This window comes from Ranitomeya variabilis, chromosome 1 (assembly GCF_051348905.1).
Source record: "Ranitomeya variabilis isolate aRanVar5 chromosome 1, aRanVar5.hap1, whole genome shotgun sequence".
Taxonomy (NCBI): Eukaryota; Metazoa; Chordata; class Amphibia; order Anura; family Dendrobatidae; genus Ranitomeya; species Ranitomeya variabilis.
This window is the reverse complement of record NC_135232.1, coordinates 4,399,018-4,415,453: the sequence shown is the minus strand read 5'-3', so window position 1 is coordinate 4,415,453 and position 16,436 is coordinate 4,399,018. Positions and strand designations below refer to the sequence as shown.

Sequence of the window (16,436 nt, the reverse complement as noted above, 5' to 3'; positions counted from 1 at the left end):
AGGAGAATATTCATGCTCCGATTCTCCTCCAGAACTTTCTTGATAACTTGAAGAGGAGGAGCATAAAGGATGGGGGTACTGTAAGCACGACGTCGGATCCCTGCTCTGACAGGCAGGGCCTCCGGCATGTCACTTCACTCACCCGAGCTGCGGTTGGTTCTCCCCTTTCTTGTGCTCCGCATACTTCCAGCCGGGCCTCTAGCCATTTCCTTAGAGCGCACGCATGCAAGCACGCTCCCGACCTCTTAAAGGGCCAGTACGTGTACTTGCTATTTCCTCCCCAGCCAAAATGGCTGTGGGGCAGTATGTGTATATTGCTTCCTCCCCACTGGGGAGGTGCCTGAGCAACATTCTGTTCTGCAGTCTAAGTTGCGTAAGGTTGTTTACCAGTTCTTGCTACACTCTGGTGCAGATCCTGCATGCTGCACTCTGGTGCAGATCCTGCCTGCTGCACTCTGATACAAACTCTGCCTGCCGCACCATCCAGTCTGTCCTTCCGGGTCCAGCTGCCGAGCATCTGTTGGTATGTCCTGGAGTGGCACCTGAACTCATGGATACATTTGGGGAAGCCTAGATTGAAACCCACCGGACACGTGTACCCATGGAAACATTTGGAGTAACCAGGTTGTGACCCTCCGGTCACCTGGTCATGTGCCTCAATGGACTGTTATCTTCCTACGCTTGTTGTTACCTCCTCTCTGTGCGTGCCATTGGTGGAGGTAGTCAGTCCTGGAAGCCCCAAAATAGCAGGTGCTCTAATCCCGTCGAGTCAGCAGAAGGGTAAGACTTTGTAAGTTGCACCCTCTCGGATACTGTGCTGGGACTGTTCTGTGTGTTATCTGCCTGTTTTGTGGTACAGTAAAGTATTGCCACACTGTTTACCCTCACCCTGTGTTGTCAGTGTAGAGTTATGCCCATGGTAAAAGGAGAGTGGGCGTTCACTAGGATGACCCTTGGTCCATGTGGTCCAGTGAACAAGAACACCCACGGACCCCAGAGTCTCCACAAGGACTAGAACTCTAGTGCCACCTATAGGAAGTAGCAATCCCCAAAGTTTTGACCCTCTAATGAGCCTTGTCACAACTTAAAAATAAAAGCCTTGACAGGCTTGACATGTCACTCTCTGCAAGGAGAAACGTTACCACTTGGATCCCGGTCAGGCACCTTTCACCCAGCCAAACCAGATCTCACACTTTGCACTAATGAGGTGCAGTACCCTGAAACAGTGTCTGCAAATTGAGATTCTGGTTTTGGCTTTTATCCTAAGTCGTGTGACAAGGCTCGTTAAAGGGTCAATATTAACTTTTAGGATTGCTACCTTCCTATTGGTTGGCGCAAGAGCTCTAGTCCTCTTCCTCACTGAAGAGACAATTTGCATAGGACTGCAGGCGACATCTACTACGTTATCTGTCATCTGTTGGCTCACTGTTATGTGTGGTGTTACATAGGACTGTGGACTGAGACAGAAACCCTTCTTTTTATTGCAGCAGTGATACACATTTGCAGGAGTAGTTATCCGGGAGGCCACCTCATCTGACGGCCACCGATCACATGTAGATGGAGGTGATAGACGGACTGTGCCCCCTGCTGGCCATCATTGATAACTGTAAGAAGAGTGACAATTATTGTAGGGGGGGGTCACCATTAGTATTGACCTCTATGTGTATATTATATATACTCACCGATCCGATATCCATTCACCAGACCTTCCTTCTGTGCCAGGTGACTGGCGGTAACCAGTAGGTGACCCAGGAGCTGGACAACCACAAAAAGGCCAGTGACTAACAGTGTGAGGAGGATCGGATACAGCAGGTTGGGACCAGTTGTGGGATATATACAGCGGTTCAGTCGGTGTGGTGGGGTCGGTAGTGGAGGGTTTTATATAGCAGCTAAGGGGTCGGTAGCAGAGGGTTATATACAGCTGGTTGGGGGTCGGTAGTGGAGGGTTTTATATAGCAGGTAAGAGGTCAGTAGATGTTTATAAACAGCAAGTCGGGGTCTGTAGCCAAGGGTTATATACAGCGGGTCGGGGGTCTGTAGCAGAGGGTTAAGGTACCTTCACACGAAACGACATTATAACGATATCGCTAGCGATCCGTGACGTTGCAGCGTCCTCGCTAGCGATATCGTTTCGTTTGACACGCAGCAGCGATCAGGATCCTGCTGTGATGTCGCTGGTCGCTGAATAAAGTCCAGAACTTTATTTGGTCGTCCGATCGCTGTGTATCGTTGTGTTTGAAAGCAAAAGCAACGATACCAGCGATATTTTACACTGGTAACCAGGGTAAACATCGGGTTACTAAGCGCAGGGCCGCGCTTAGTTACCCGATGTTTACCCTGGTTACTAGCGTAAAATGTAAAAAAAACAAACAGCACATACTCACATTGCGTCCCCTGCAGTCTGCTTCCTCCTCTGACTCAGCGCCGCAAAGTGAAAGTGAAAGCAGCACAGCGGTGACGTCACCGCTCTGCTCTCACTGTACGGCGCTCAGTCAGTCAGGAAGTGGACGCAGGGGGACGTGAATGTAAGTATGTGCTGTTTGTTTTTTTTAGATTTTACGCTGGTAACCAGGGTAAACATCGGGTTACTAAGCGCGGCCCTGCGCTTAGTTACCCGATGTTTACCCTGGTTACCAGGGGACCTCGGCATAGTTGATCGCTGGAGAGCGGTCTGTGTGACAGCTCTCCAGCGACCAAACAGCGACGCTGCAGCGATCGACATCGTTGTCGCTATCGCTGCAGCGTCGCTTCGTGTGAAGGTACCTTTATACACAGCGGGTCGGGGGCCTGCAGCAGAGGGTTATATACAGCGGGTCGGGGGCCTGCAGCAGAGGGTTATATACAGCGGGTCGGGGGTCTGTAGCAGAGGGTTATATACAGCGGGTCGGGGGTCTGTAGCAGAGGGTTATATACAGCGGGTCGGGGGCCTGCAGCAGAGGGTTATATACAGCGGGTCGGGGGTCTGTAGCAGAGGGATATATACAGCGGGTCGGGGGCCTGCAGCAGAGGGTTATATACAGCGGGTCGGGGGCCTGCAGCAGAGGGTTATATACAGCGGGTCGGGGGTCTGTAGCAGAGGGTTATATACAGCGGGTCGGGGGTCTGTAGCCAAGGGTTATATACAGCGGGTCGGGGGCCTGCAGCAGAGGGATATATACAGCGGGTCGGGGGTCTGTAGCAGAGGGTTATACACAGCGGGTCGGGGGCCTGCAGCAGAGGGTTATATACAGCGGGTCGGGGGTCTGTAGCAGAGGGATATATACAGCGGGTTGGGGGTCTGTAGCAGAGGGATATATACAGCGGGTCGGGGGCCTGCAGCAGAGGGTTATATACAGCGGGTCGGGGGTCTGTAGCCAAGGGTTATATACAGCGGGTCGGGGGTCTGTAGCAGAGGGATATATACAGCGGGTCGGGGGTCTGTAGCAGAGGGATATATACAGCGGGTTGGGGGTCTGTAGCAGAGGGATATATACAGCGGGTCGGGGGTCTGCAGCAGAGGGATATATACAGCGGGTCGGGGGTCTGTAGCAGAGGGTTATATACAGCGGGTCGGGGGCCTGCAGCAGAGGGATATATACAGCGGGTTGGGGATCTGTAGCAGAGGGTTATATACAGCGGGTCGGGGGTCTGTAGCAGAGGGTTATACACAGCGGGTCGGGGGCCTGCAGCAGAGGGTTATATACAGCGGGTCGGGGGCCTGCAGCAGAGGGTTATATACAGCGGGTCGGGGGTCTGTAGCAGAGGGATATATACAGCGGGTCGGGGGTCTGTAGCAGAGGGTTATATACAGCGGGTCGGGGGCCTGCAGCAGAGGGTTATATACAGCGGGTCGGGGGTCTGTAGCAGAGGGATATATACAGCGGGTCGGGGGTCTGCAGCAGAGGGTTATATACAGCGGGTCGGGGGTCTGTAGCAGAGGGTTATATACAGCGGGTTGGGGGTCTGTAGCAGAGGGATATATACAGCGGGTCGGGGGTCTGCAGCAGAGGGATATATACAGCGGGTCGGGAGTCCGCAGCAGAGGGTTATATACAGCGGGTCGGGGGTCTGTAGCAGAGGGATACATACAGCGGGTTGGGGGTCTGTAGCAGAGGGATATATACAGCGGGTTGGGGGTCTGTAGCAGAGGGATATATACAGCGGGTCGTGGGTCTGTAGCAGAGGGTTATATACAGCGGGTCGTGGGTCTGTAGCAGAGGGTTATATACAGCGGGTCGGGGGCCTGCAGCAGAGGGTTATATACAGCGGGTCGGGGGTCTGTAGCAGAGGGTTATATACAGCGGGTCGGGGGTCTGTAGCAGAGAGATATATACAGCGGGTCGGGGGTCTGCAGCAGAGGGTTATATACAGCGGGTCGGGGGGTCTGTAGCAGAGGGTTATATACAGCGGGTCGGGGGTCTGTAGCAGAGGGATATATACAGCGGGTTGGGGATCTGTAGCAGAGGGATATATACAGCGGGTTGGGGGTCTGTAGCAGAGAGATATATACAGCGGGTCGGGGGTCTGCAGCAGAGGGTTATATACAGCGGGTCGGGGGGTCTGTAGCAGAGGGATATATACAGCGGGTCGGGGGTCTGCAGCAGAGGGTTATATACAGCGGGTTGGGGATCTGTAGCAGAGGGATATATACAGCGGGTCGGGAGTCCGCAGCAGAGGGTTATATACAGCGGGTCGGGGGTCTGTAGCAGAGGGATACATACAGCGGGTTGGGGATCTGTAGCAGAGGGATATATACAGCGGGTTGGGGGTCTGCAGCAGAGGGTTATATACAGCGGGTTGGGGGTCTGTAGCAGAGGGATATATACAGCGGGTCGGGGGTCTGCAGCAGAGGGTTATATACAGCGGGTCGGGGGTCTGTAGCAGAGGGATACATACAGCGGGTCGGGAGTCCGCAGCAGAGGGTTATATACAGCGGGTCGGGGGTCTGTAGCAGAGGGATACATACAGCGGGTTGGGGGTCTGTAGCAGAGGGATATATACAGCGGGTTGGGGGTCTGTAGCAGAGGGATATATACAGCGGGTTGGGGGTCTGTAGCAGAGGGATATATACAGCGGGTCGTGGGTCTGTAGCAGAGGGTTATATACAGCGGGTCGGGGGTCTGTAGCAGAGGGTTATAGACAGCGGGTCGGGGGTCTGTAGCAGAGAGATATATACAGCGGGTCGGGGGTCTGCAGCAGAGGGTTATATACAGCGGGTCGGGGGGTCTGTAGCAGAGGGTTATATACAGCGGGTCGGGGGTCTGTAGCAGAGGGATATATACAGCGGGTCTTGGGTCTGTAGCAGAGGGATATATACAGCGGGTCGGGGGTCTGTAGCAGAGGGATAAGGGATATATACAGCAGGTCGGGGGTCTGTAGCAGAGGGTTACATACAGCGGGTCAGGGGTCTGTAGCTAAGGGTTATATACTGTGGCTTGGGGGTCTGTAGCAGGGGGTTATATACAGCGGGTCGGGGGTCTGTAGCAGAGGGTTATATACTGCGGGTCGGGGGTCCGGTTATATACAGCGGGTCGGGGGTCTGTAGCAGAGGGTTTTATACTGCAGGTTGGGGGTGAGTAGCGTGGGGGGTTATAGATGTAGCAGAGTGTCCCCCCAGCCTGTACACATGGACCATACCGTAATCAGGCTTACATTAGCATTCCTTGCCCTGTATCTGGTGGGGGCATGCTTGTCTTTGTTCCCCTCTGCAGGGGGCATCACCAATACACAAACCTGTAGACAAACTGCAGACAAGGTTTCTGGAACATTCTTAATCCTTGGAGCTATGATTGAGGGGGTGGGTGTTAGTATCTCTGCTGAACAATGAGGCTGATCCCAAGAGTGGTAGGACAATAGTCCACATGTTCAGTTAGGGTACCGTCACACAGTGGCATTTTCATCGCTACGACAGCACGATTCGTGACGCTCCAGCGTCGCTCCATTATCGCTACAGCGTCGTAGACTGCGGTCACACGTTGCAATACATGGCGCTGGAGCGATAATTTCATGACATATTTGCGATGTAGAAGCCGTTGGTTACTGTGCGCACATCGTATACAACCTGTGTCACACGATGCAATCATGCCGCCACAGCGGGACACTAGACGACGAAAGAAAGTTTCAAACGATCTGCTACGACGTACGATTCTCAGCAGGGTTCCGGATCGCAGTAGCGTGTCAGACACAGCGATATCGTAACTATATCGCTAGAACGTCATGAATCGTGCTGTCGTAGCGATGAAAATGCCACTGCGTGACGGTACCCTAAGTCGATGCTGTGTGCTTTGAAGGACAAGGATCTGCAGCTGGATCTGGAGCTAGATCCTGGTATCATGTATGGAGCTTGGAGATCATTTGCCACATGGAATTGTGAGGTCTCACCACCCTACTGGATTTAAGGACTGAATCTAAAGACTTTTGTTGGTGGTGACCTGCGAAGGGCTGGGATCTTATGCTGAGGCGAGATCCTGGTGACCGTGCGAATTGTTAGAAGCTTTCACGTGGGACTGTGTTATGTCCCTCATCTGCTGGAGCCATTAAATTCACTCAATGACTATTTCCATAATTCACTGGCATCAGATTGCCGGGTGGCGCCCCCGGATCTGCTCTCTCTGTGTGGACTCATTACAGAAGCTGTAGCTTTACCCTCATGTGTGCTGCCCACTGTCACTGTTCCAATGAATCTCGTTGGATTATCGTCCTGGTGTCTCTTCCTGCTCTGTCGCATACCCCATCACAATAGACAGCACATAGGCGGGGGGTTATAGACAGCAGGTCGGGGGTCAGTAGCGTGGGGGTTATAGACAGCAGGACGGGGGTCAGTAGCGTGGGGGGGCTATAGACAGCAGGTCGGGGGTCAGTAGCATGGGGGGGCTATAGACAGCAGGTCGGGGGTCAGTAGTGTGGGGGGCTATAGACTGCAGGTCCGGGGTCAGCAGCTTGGGGGTTATAGACAGCAGGTCGGGGGTCAGTAGCGTGGGGGTTATAGACAGCAGGTCGGGGGTCAGTAGCATGGGGGGGCTATAGACAGCAGGTCGGGGGTCAGTAGTGTGGGGGGCTATAGACTGCAGGTCGGGGGTCAGCAGCGTGGGGGTTATAGACAGCAGGTCGGGGGTCAGTAGCGTGGGGGGTTATAGACAGGTTGGGGGTCAATAGCGTGGGGGGGTTATAGACAGCAGGTCAGGGGTCAGCATGGAGGGTTATAGACAGCAGGTCGGGGGTCAGTAGAGTGGGGGTTATAGACTGCAGGTTGAGGGTCAGTAACATTACCTCCTTGTCTTCCTGAGCTACTTGACTTATTCTGGGAATCTGGACTTTGGGAATCACAAGGAAATGAACCGGAGCCTGAGGGGCGACATCGCGAAATGCCAAACACTAGAAGAGAGGAGTGAGGTGGGCAGGTGACCCTACATCAGACAGTGACTGGTGGGCTCTTTAGGGGTCACTACCTGGTCATCTTCATAAATGATATCAGCAGGAAGAGTCCTGTCCAGGATCCTGGAGAAGATGGTGGGTGAGGCCCTCTGTGCTGCTGCTCGCTGGGCCTTCTGCACCTCATCGCTGCCACTATAAGATCGCTGAAAAAAAAAACAGAAATATGAGGCAACACCTAGAAGAGCAGATATCAGAGCCACACGTCAGGACGTTTCCTCCAGGTCTTAGCACAGTCACAAAGCTAGCAAAACACGCACCCTGCCGCTCCCCGGTGAAGCTGCCAGTCCCAGAGCGCAGGAGAGACCCCACCATGAATTGTCCAATGACAGCATTTATCAGATGTCATTACAGCCGGAGCCTGATACGTGCCGTCCGTGAATCGAGCATCGTATATCATATATCATTACAGCCGGTGCCTGATACGTGCCATCCAGGGATCAAGCAGCAAATATTAGATGTCATTACAGCCGGTGCCTGATATATGCCATCCGGGGATCGAGCAGTGTGTATGTGATGTCATTACAGCCGGCGCCTGATACGTGCCATCCAGGGATCAAGCAGCAAATATTAGATGTCATTACAGCCGGTGCCTGATATGTGCCATCTAGGGATCGAGCAGCGTATATCAGATGTCATTACAGCCGGCGCCTGATATGTGCCATCCAGGGATCGAGCAACAAATATCAGATGTCATTACAGCCGGCGCCTGATATGTGCCGTCTGGGGATCGAGCAGCGTATATCAGATGTCATTACAGCCGGCGCCTGATATGTGCCATCCAGGGATCGAGCAACAAATATCAGATGTCATTACAGCCGGCGCCTGATATGTGCCGTCTGGGGATCGAGCAGCGTATATCAGATGTCATTACAGCCGGCGCCTGATATGTGCCATCTGGGGATCGAGCAGCGTATATCAGATGTCATTACAGCCGGCGCCTGATATGTGCCATCCAGGGATCGAGCAGCGTATATCAGATGTCATTACAGCCGGCGCCTGATATGTGCCATCCAGGGATCGAGCAACAAATATCAGATGTCATTACAGCCGGCGCCCGATATGTGCCGTCTGGGGATCGAGCAGCGTATATCAGATGTCATTACAGCCGGCGCCTGATATGTGCCATCCGGGGATCGAGCAGCGTATATGTGATATCATTACAGCCGGCGCCTGATACGTGCCATCTGGGGATCGAGCAGCGTATATCAGATGTCATTACAGCCGGCGCATGATATGTGCCATCCGGGGATCGAGCAGCGTATATCAGATGTCATTACAGCCGGCGCCTGATATGTGCCATCCGGGGATCGAGCAGCGTATATCAGATGTCATTACAGCCAAAGCCTGATATGTGCCATCCGGGGATCGAGCAGCGTATATCAGATGTCATTACAGCCGGCAGCTGATATGTGCCATCCGGGGATCGAGCAGCGTATATGTCATTACAGCCAGCGCCTGATATGTGCCATCTGGGGATCGAGCAGCGTATATCAGATGTCATTACAGCCGGCGCCTGATACGTGCCATCTGGGGATCGAGCAGCGTATATCAGATGTCATTACAGCCAGCGCCTGATATGTGCCATCTGGGGATCGAGCAGCGTTTATGTGATGTCATTACAGCCGGCGCCTGATACGTGCCATCTGGGGATCGAGCAGCGTATATCAGATGTCATTACAGCCGGCGCCTGATACGTGCCATCCGGGGATCGAGCAGCGTATATCAGATGTCATTACAGCCGGCAGCTGATATGTGCCATCCGGGGATCGAGCAGCGTATATCAGATGTCATTACAGCCGGCGCCTGATATGTGCCATATGGGGATCGAGCAGCGTATATCAGATGTCATTACAGCCGGCGCCTGATATGTGCCATCCAGGGATCGAGCAGCGTTTATGTGATGTCATTACAGCCGGCGCCTGATACGTGCCATCTGGGGATCGAGCAGCGTATATCAGACGTCATTACAGCCAGCGCCTGATACGTGCCGTCTGGGGATCGAGCAGCGTATATCAGATGTCATTACAGCCGGCGCCTGATATGTGCCATCCGGGGATCGAGCAGCGTATATGTGATATCATTACAGCCGGCGCCTGATATGTGCCATCCGGGGATCGAGCAGCAAATATCAGATGTCATTACAGCCGGCGCCTGATATGTGCCATCCAGGGATCAAGCAGCGTATATCAGATGTCATTACAGCCTGCGCCTGATATGTGCCATCCAGGGATCGAGCAGCGTATATCAGATGTCATTACAGCCTGCGCCTGATATGTGCCATCCGGGGATCGAGCAGCAAATATCAGATGTCATTACAGCCGGCGCCTGATATGTGCCATCCTGGGATCGAGCAGCGTATATCAGATGTCATTACAGCCGGCGCCTGATATGTGACATCCTGGGATCGAGCGGCGTATATCAGATGTCATTACAGCCGGCGCCTGATATGTGACATCCGGGGATCGAGCAGCGTATATCAGATGTCATTACAGCCAGCGCCTGATATGTGCCATCTGGGGATCGAGCAGCGTATATCAGATGTCATTACAGCCGGCGCCTGATATGTGCCATCCAGGGATCGAGCAACAAATATCAGATGTCATTACAGCAGGCGCCTGATATGTGCCATCCAGGGATCGAGCAGCGTATATCAGATGTCATTACAGCCGGCGCCTGATATGTGCCGTCCAGGGATCGAGCAACAAATATCAGATGTCATTACAGCCGGCGCCCGATATGTGCCGTCTGGGGATCGAGCAGCGTATATCAGATGTCATTACAGCCGGCGCCTGATATGTGCCATCCGGGGATCGAGCAGCGTATATGTGATATCATTACAGCCGGCGCCTGATACGTGCCATCTGGGGATCGAGCAGCGTATATCAGATGTCATTACAGCCGGCGCATGATATGTGCCATCCGGGGATCGAGCAGCGTATATCAGATGTCATTACAGCCGGCGCCTGATATGTGCCATCCGGGGATCGAGCAGCGTATATCAGATGTCATTACAGCCAAAGCCTGATATGTGCCATCCGGGGATCGAGCAGCGTATATCAGATGTCATTACAGCCGGCAGCTGATATGTGCCATCCGGGGATCGAGCAGCGTATATGTCATTACAGCCAGCGCCTGATATGTGCCATCTGGGGATCGAGCAGCGTATATCAGATGTCATTACAGCCGGCGCCTGATACGTGCCATCTGGGGATCGAGCAGCGTATATCAGATGTCATTACAGCCAGCGCCTGATATGTGCCATCTGGGGATCGAGCAGCGTTTATGTGATGTCATTACAGCCGGCGCCTGATACGTGCCATCTGGGGATCGAGCAGCGTATATCAGATGTCATTACAGCCAGCGCCTGATACGTGCCGTCTGGGGATCGAGCAGCGTATATCAGATGTCATTACAGCCGGCGCCTGATATGTGCCATCCGGGGATCGAGCAGCGTATATGTGATATCATTACAGCCGGCGCCTGATATGTGCCATCCGGGGATCGAGCAGCAAATATCAGATGTCATTACAGCCGGCGCCTGATATGTGCCATCCAGGGATCAAGCAGCGTATATCAGATGTCATTACAGCCTGCGCCTGATATGTGCCATCCAGGGATCGAGCAGCGTATATCAGATGTCATTACAGCCTGCGCCTGATATGTGCCATCCGGGGATCGAGCAGCAAATATCAGATGTCATTACAGCCGGCGCCTGATATGTGCCATCCTGGGATCGAGCAGCGTATATCAGATGTCATTACAGCCGGCGCCTGATATGTGACATCCTGGGATCGAGCGGCGTATATCAGATGTCATTACAGCCGGCGCCTGATATGTGACATCCGGGGATCGAGCAGCGTATATCAGATGTCATTACAGCCAGCGCCTGATATGTGCCATCTGGGGATCGAGCAGCGTATATCAGATGTCATTACAGCCGGCGCCTGATATGTGACATCCGGGGATCGAGCAGCGTATATCAGATGTCATTACAGCCGGCGCCTGATATGTGCCATCTGGGGATCGAGCAGCGTATATCAGATGTCATTACAGCTGGCGCCTGACACGTGCCATCCGGGGATCGAGCAGCGTATATCAGATGTCATTACAGCCGGCGTCTGATATGTGCCATCCGGGGATCGAGCAGCGTATAACAGATGTCATTACAGCTGGCGCCTGATACATGCCATTCGGGGATCGAGCAGCGTATATCAGATGTCATTACAGCCGGTGCCTGATACGTGCCATCCGGGGATCGAGCAGCAAATATCAGATGTCATTACAGCTGGCGCCTGATACATGCCATTCGGGGATCGAGCAGCAAATATCAGATGTCATTACAGCCGGTGCCTGATATGTGCCATCCGGGGATCGAGCAGCGTATATCAGATGTCATTACAGCTGGCGCCTGATATGTGCCATCCGGGGATCGAGCAGCGTATATCAGATGTCATTACAGCCGGCGCCTGATATGTGCCATCCGGGGATCGAGCAGCGTATATCAGATGCCATTACAGCCGGCGCCTCATACATGCCATCCGGGGATCGAGCAGCGTATAACAGATGTCATTACAGCCGGCGCCTGATATGTGCCATCCGGGAATCGAGCAGCTTATATCAGATGTCATTACAGCCGGCGCCTGATATGTGCTATCCGGGGATCTAGCAGCGTATATCAGATGTCATCACAGCCGACGCCTGATATGTGCCATCCGGGGATCGAGCAGCGTATATCAGATGTCATTACAGCCGGCACCTGATATGTGCCGTCCGGGGATCGAGCAGCGTATATCAGATTTCATTACAGCCGACACCTGATATGTGCCATCCGGGGATCGAGCAGCGTATATCAGATGTCATTACAGCCGGCGCCTGATATGTGCCATCCGGGGATCGAGCAGCGTATATCAGATGTCATTACAGCCGGCGCCTGATATGTGCCATCCAGGGATCGAGCAGCGTATATCAGATGTCATTACAGCCGGCGCCTGATATGTGCCATCCGGGGATTGAGCAGCGTATATCAGATGTCTTTACAGCCGGCGCCTGATATGTGCCGTCCGGGGATCGAGCATTGTATATCAGATGTCATTACAGCCGGCGCCTGACATGTGCCACCCAGGGATCGAGCAGCGTATATCAGATGTCATTACAACCGGCGCCTGATATGTGACATCCGGGGATCGAGCAGCGTATATCAGATGTCATTACAGCCGACGCCTGATATGTGCCATCCGGGGATCGAGCAGCGTATATCAGATGTCATTACAGCCGACACCTGATATGTGCCATCCGGGGATCGAGCAGCGTATATCAGATGTCATTACAGCCGGCGCCTGATATGTGCCATCCGGGGATCGAGCAGCGTATATCAGATGTCATTACAGACGAGCAGCGTATATCAGATGTCTTTACAGCCGGCGCCTGATACGTGCCATCCGGGGATCGAGCAGCGTATATCAGATGTCATTACAGCTGGTGCCTGATACGAGCCGTCCGGGGATCGAGCAGTGTATACCAGATGTCATTACAGCCGGCGCCTGATATGTGCTATCCGGGGATCGAGCAGCGTATATCAGATGTCATCACAGCCAACGCCTGATATGTGCCATCCGGGGATCGAGCAGCGTATATCAGATGTCATTACAGCCGGCACCTGATATGTGCCGTCCGGGGATCGAGCAGCGTATATCAGATTTCATTACAGCCGACACCTGGTATGTGCCATCCGGGGATCGAGCAGCGTATATCAGATGTCATTACAGCCGGCGCCTGATATGTGCCATCCGGGGATCGAGCAGCGTATATCAGATGTCATTACAGCCGGCGCCTGATATGTGCCATCCAGGGATCGAGCAGCGTATATCAGATGTCATTACAGCCGGCGCCTGATATGTGCCATCCGGGGATTGAGCAGCGTATATCAGATGTCTTTACAGCCGGCGCCTGATACGTGCCATCCGGGGATCGAGCAGCGTATATCAGATGTCATTACAGCCGGCGCCTGATATGTGCCGTCCGGGGATCGAGCATTGTATATCAGATGTCATTACAGCCGGCACCTGACATGTGCCACCCAGGGATCGAGCAGCGTATATCAGATGTCATTACAACCGGCGCCTGATATGTGAAATCCGGGGATCGAGCAGCGTATATCAGATGTCATTACAGCCGACGCCTGATATGTGCCATCCGGGGATCGAGCAGCGTATATCAGATGTCATTACAGCCGACACCTGATATGTGCCATCCGGGGATCGAGCAGCGTATATCAGATGTCATTACAGCCGGCGCCTGATATGTGCCATCCGGGGATCGAGCAGCGTATATCAGATGTCATTACAGACGAGCAGCGTATATCAGATGTCTTTACAGCCGGCGCCTGATACGTGCCATCCGGGGATCGAGCAGCGTATATCAGATGTCATTACAGCTGGTGCCTGATACGAGCCGTCCGGGGATCGAGCAGTGTATACCAGATGTCATTACAGCCGGCGCCTGATATGTGCCATCCGGGGATCGAGCAGCGTATATCAGATGTCATTACAGCCGGCGCCTGATATGTGCCATCCGGGGTCGAGCAGCGTATATCAGATGTCATTACAGCCGGCGCCTGATATGTGCCATCCGGGGATCGAGCAGCGTATATCAGATGTCATTACAGCCGGCGCCTGATATGTGCCATCCGGGGTCGAGCAGCGTATATCAGATGTCATTACAGCCGGCGCCTGATATGTGCCATCCGGAGTCGAGCAGCGTATATCAGATGTCATTACAGCCGGCGCCTGATATGTGCCATCCGGGGTCGAGCAGTGTATATCAGATGTCATTACAGCCGGCGCCTGATACGTGCCATCCGGGGATCGAGCAGCGTATATCAGATGTCATTACAGCCGGCGCCTGATATGTGCCATCCGGGTTCGAGCAGCGTATATCAGATGTCATTACAGCCGGCGCCTGATATGTGCCATCCGGGGATCGAGCAGCGTATATCAGATGTCATTACAGCCGGCGCCTGATATGTGACATCTGGGGATCGAGCAGCGTATATCAGATGTCATTACAGCTGGCGCCTGATACGTGCCATCCGGGGATCGAGCAGCGTATATCAGATGTCATTACAGCCGGCGCCTGATATGTGCCATCCAGGGATCGAGCAGCGTATATCAGATGTCATTACAGCCGGCGCCTGATATGTGCCATCCGGGGATCGAGCAGCGTATATCAGATGTCATTACAGCCGGCGCCTGATATGTGCCATCCGGGGATCGAGCAGTGTATATCAGATGTCATCACAGCCGGCGCCTGATATGTGCCATTCGGGGATCGAGCAGCGTATATCAGATGTCATTACAGCCGGTGCCTGATACGTGCCATCCGGGGATCGAGCAGCAAATATCAGATGTCATTACAGCTGGCGCCTGATACATGCCATTCGGGGATCGAGCAGCAAATATCAGATGTCATTACAGCCGGTGCCTGATATGTGCCATCCGGGGATCGAGCAGCGTATATCAGATGTCATTACAGCTGGCGCCTGATATGTGCCATCCGGGGATCGAGCAGCGTATATCAGATGTCATTACAGCTGGCGCCTGATATGTGCCGTCTGGGGATCGAGCAGCGTATATCAGATGTCATTACAGCCGACGCCTGATATGTGCCATCTGGGGATCGAGCAGCGTATATCAGATGTCATTACAGCCGGCGCCTGATATGTGCCGTCTGGGGATCGAGCAGCGTATATCAGATGTCATTACAGCCGGCGCCTGATATGTGCCATCCGGGGATCGAGCAGCGTATATCAGATGTCATTACAGCTGGCACCTGATATGTGCTATACGGGGATCGAGCAGCGTATATCAGATGCCATTACAGCCGGCGCCTCATACATGCCATCCGGGGATCGAGCAGCGTATATCAGATGTCATTACAGCCGGCGCCTGATATGTGCCATCCGGGGTCGAGCAGCAAATATCAGATGTCATTACAGCCGGAGCCTGATATGTGCCATCCGGGAATCGAGCAGCTTATATCAGATGTCATTACAGCCGGCGCCTGATATGTGCTATCCGGGGATCGAGCAGCGTATATCAGATGTCATTACAGCCGGCACCTGATATGTGCCGTCCGGGGATCGAGCAGCGTATATCAGATTTCATTACAGCCGACACCTGATATGTGCCATCCGGGGATCGAGCAGCGTATATCAGATGTCATTACAGCCGGCGCCTGATATGTGCCATCCGGGGATCGAGCAGCGTATATCAGATGTCATTACAGCCGGCGCCTCATACATGCCATCCGGGGATCGAGCAGCGTATATCAGATGTCATTACAGCCGGCGCCTGATATGTGCCATCCGGGGTCGAGCAGCAAATATCAGATGTCATTACAGCCGGCGCCTGATATGTGCCATCCGGGGATCGAGCAGCGTATATCAGATGTCATTACAGCCGGCACCTGATATGTGCCATCCGGGAATCGAGTAGCTTATATCAGATGTCATTACAGCCGGCGCCTGATATGTGCTATCCGGGGATCGAGCAGCGTATATCAGATGTCATTACAGCCGGCACCTGATATGTGCCATCCGGGGATCGAGCAGCGTATATCAGATGTCATTACAGCCGGCGCCTGATATGTGCCATCCGGGGATCGAGCAGCGTATATCAGATGTCATTACAGCCGGCGCCTCATACATACCATCCGGGGATCGAGCAGCGTATATCAGATGTCATTACAGCCGGGGCCTGATATGTGCCATCCGGGGTCGAGCAGCAAATATCAGATGTCATTACAGCCGGAGCCTGATATGTGCCATCCGGGAATCGAGCAGCTTATATCAGATGTCATTACAGCCGGCGCCTGATACGTGCCATCCGGGGATCGAGCAGTGTATATCAGATGTCATTACAGCCGGCGCCTGATACGTGCTATCCGGGGATCGAGCAGCGTATATCAGATGTCATCACAGCCGACGCCTGATATGTGCCGTCCGGGGATCGAGCAGCGTATATCAG

General features: G+C 53.5%; 1 protein-coding gene across 2 annotated transcripts in view; it reads right to left on the bottom strand.

The window, feature by feature from the left end:
* Window positions 1-1,458: 1,458 nt before the first annotated feature.
* HINT2 (histidine triad nucleotide binding protein 2) overlaps window positions 1,459-16,436 on the bottom strand; it is a 107,102-nt gene continuing 92,124 nt past the window's right edge. For both annotated transcript variants that reach the window (XM_077280696.1, XM_077280697.1), the window contains exons 3-6: window positions 7,428-7,556; window positions 7,249-7,353; window positions 1,683-1,755; window positions 1,459-1,604 (exon numbers count right to left, since the gene is read on the bottom strand). In XM_077280696.1, coding sequence (XP_077136811.1) covers window positions 1,513-1,604; window positions 1,683-1,755; window positions 7,249-7,353; window positions 7,428-7,556 — 399 coding nt within the window. In that variant the 3' untranslated portion in view covers window positions 1,459-1,512. The remainder of the gene's footprint in view (window positions 1,605-1,682; window positions 1,756-7,248; window positions 7,354-7,427; window positions 7,557-16,436) is intronic.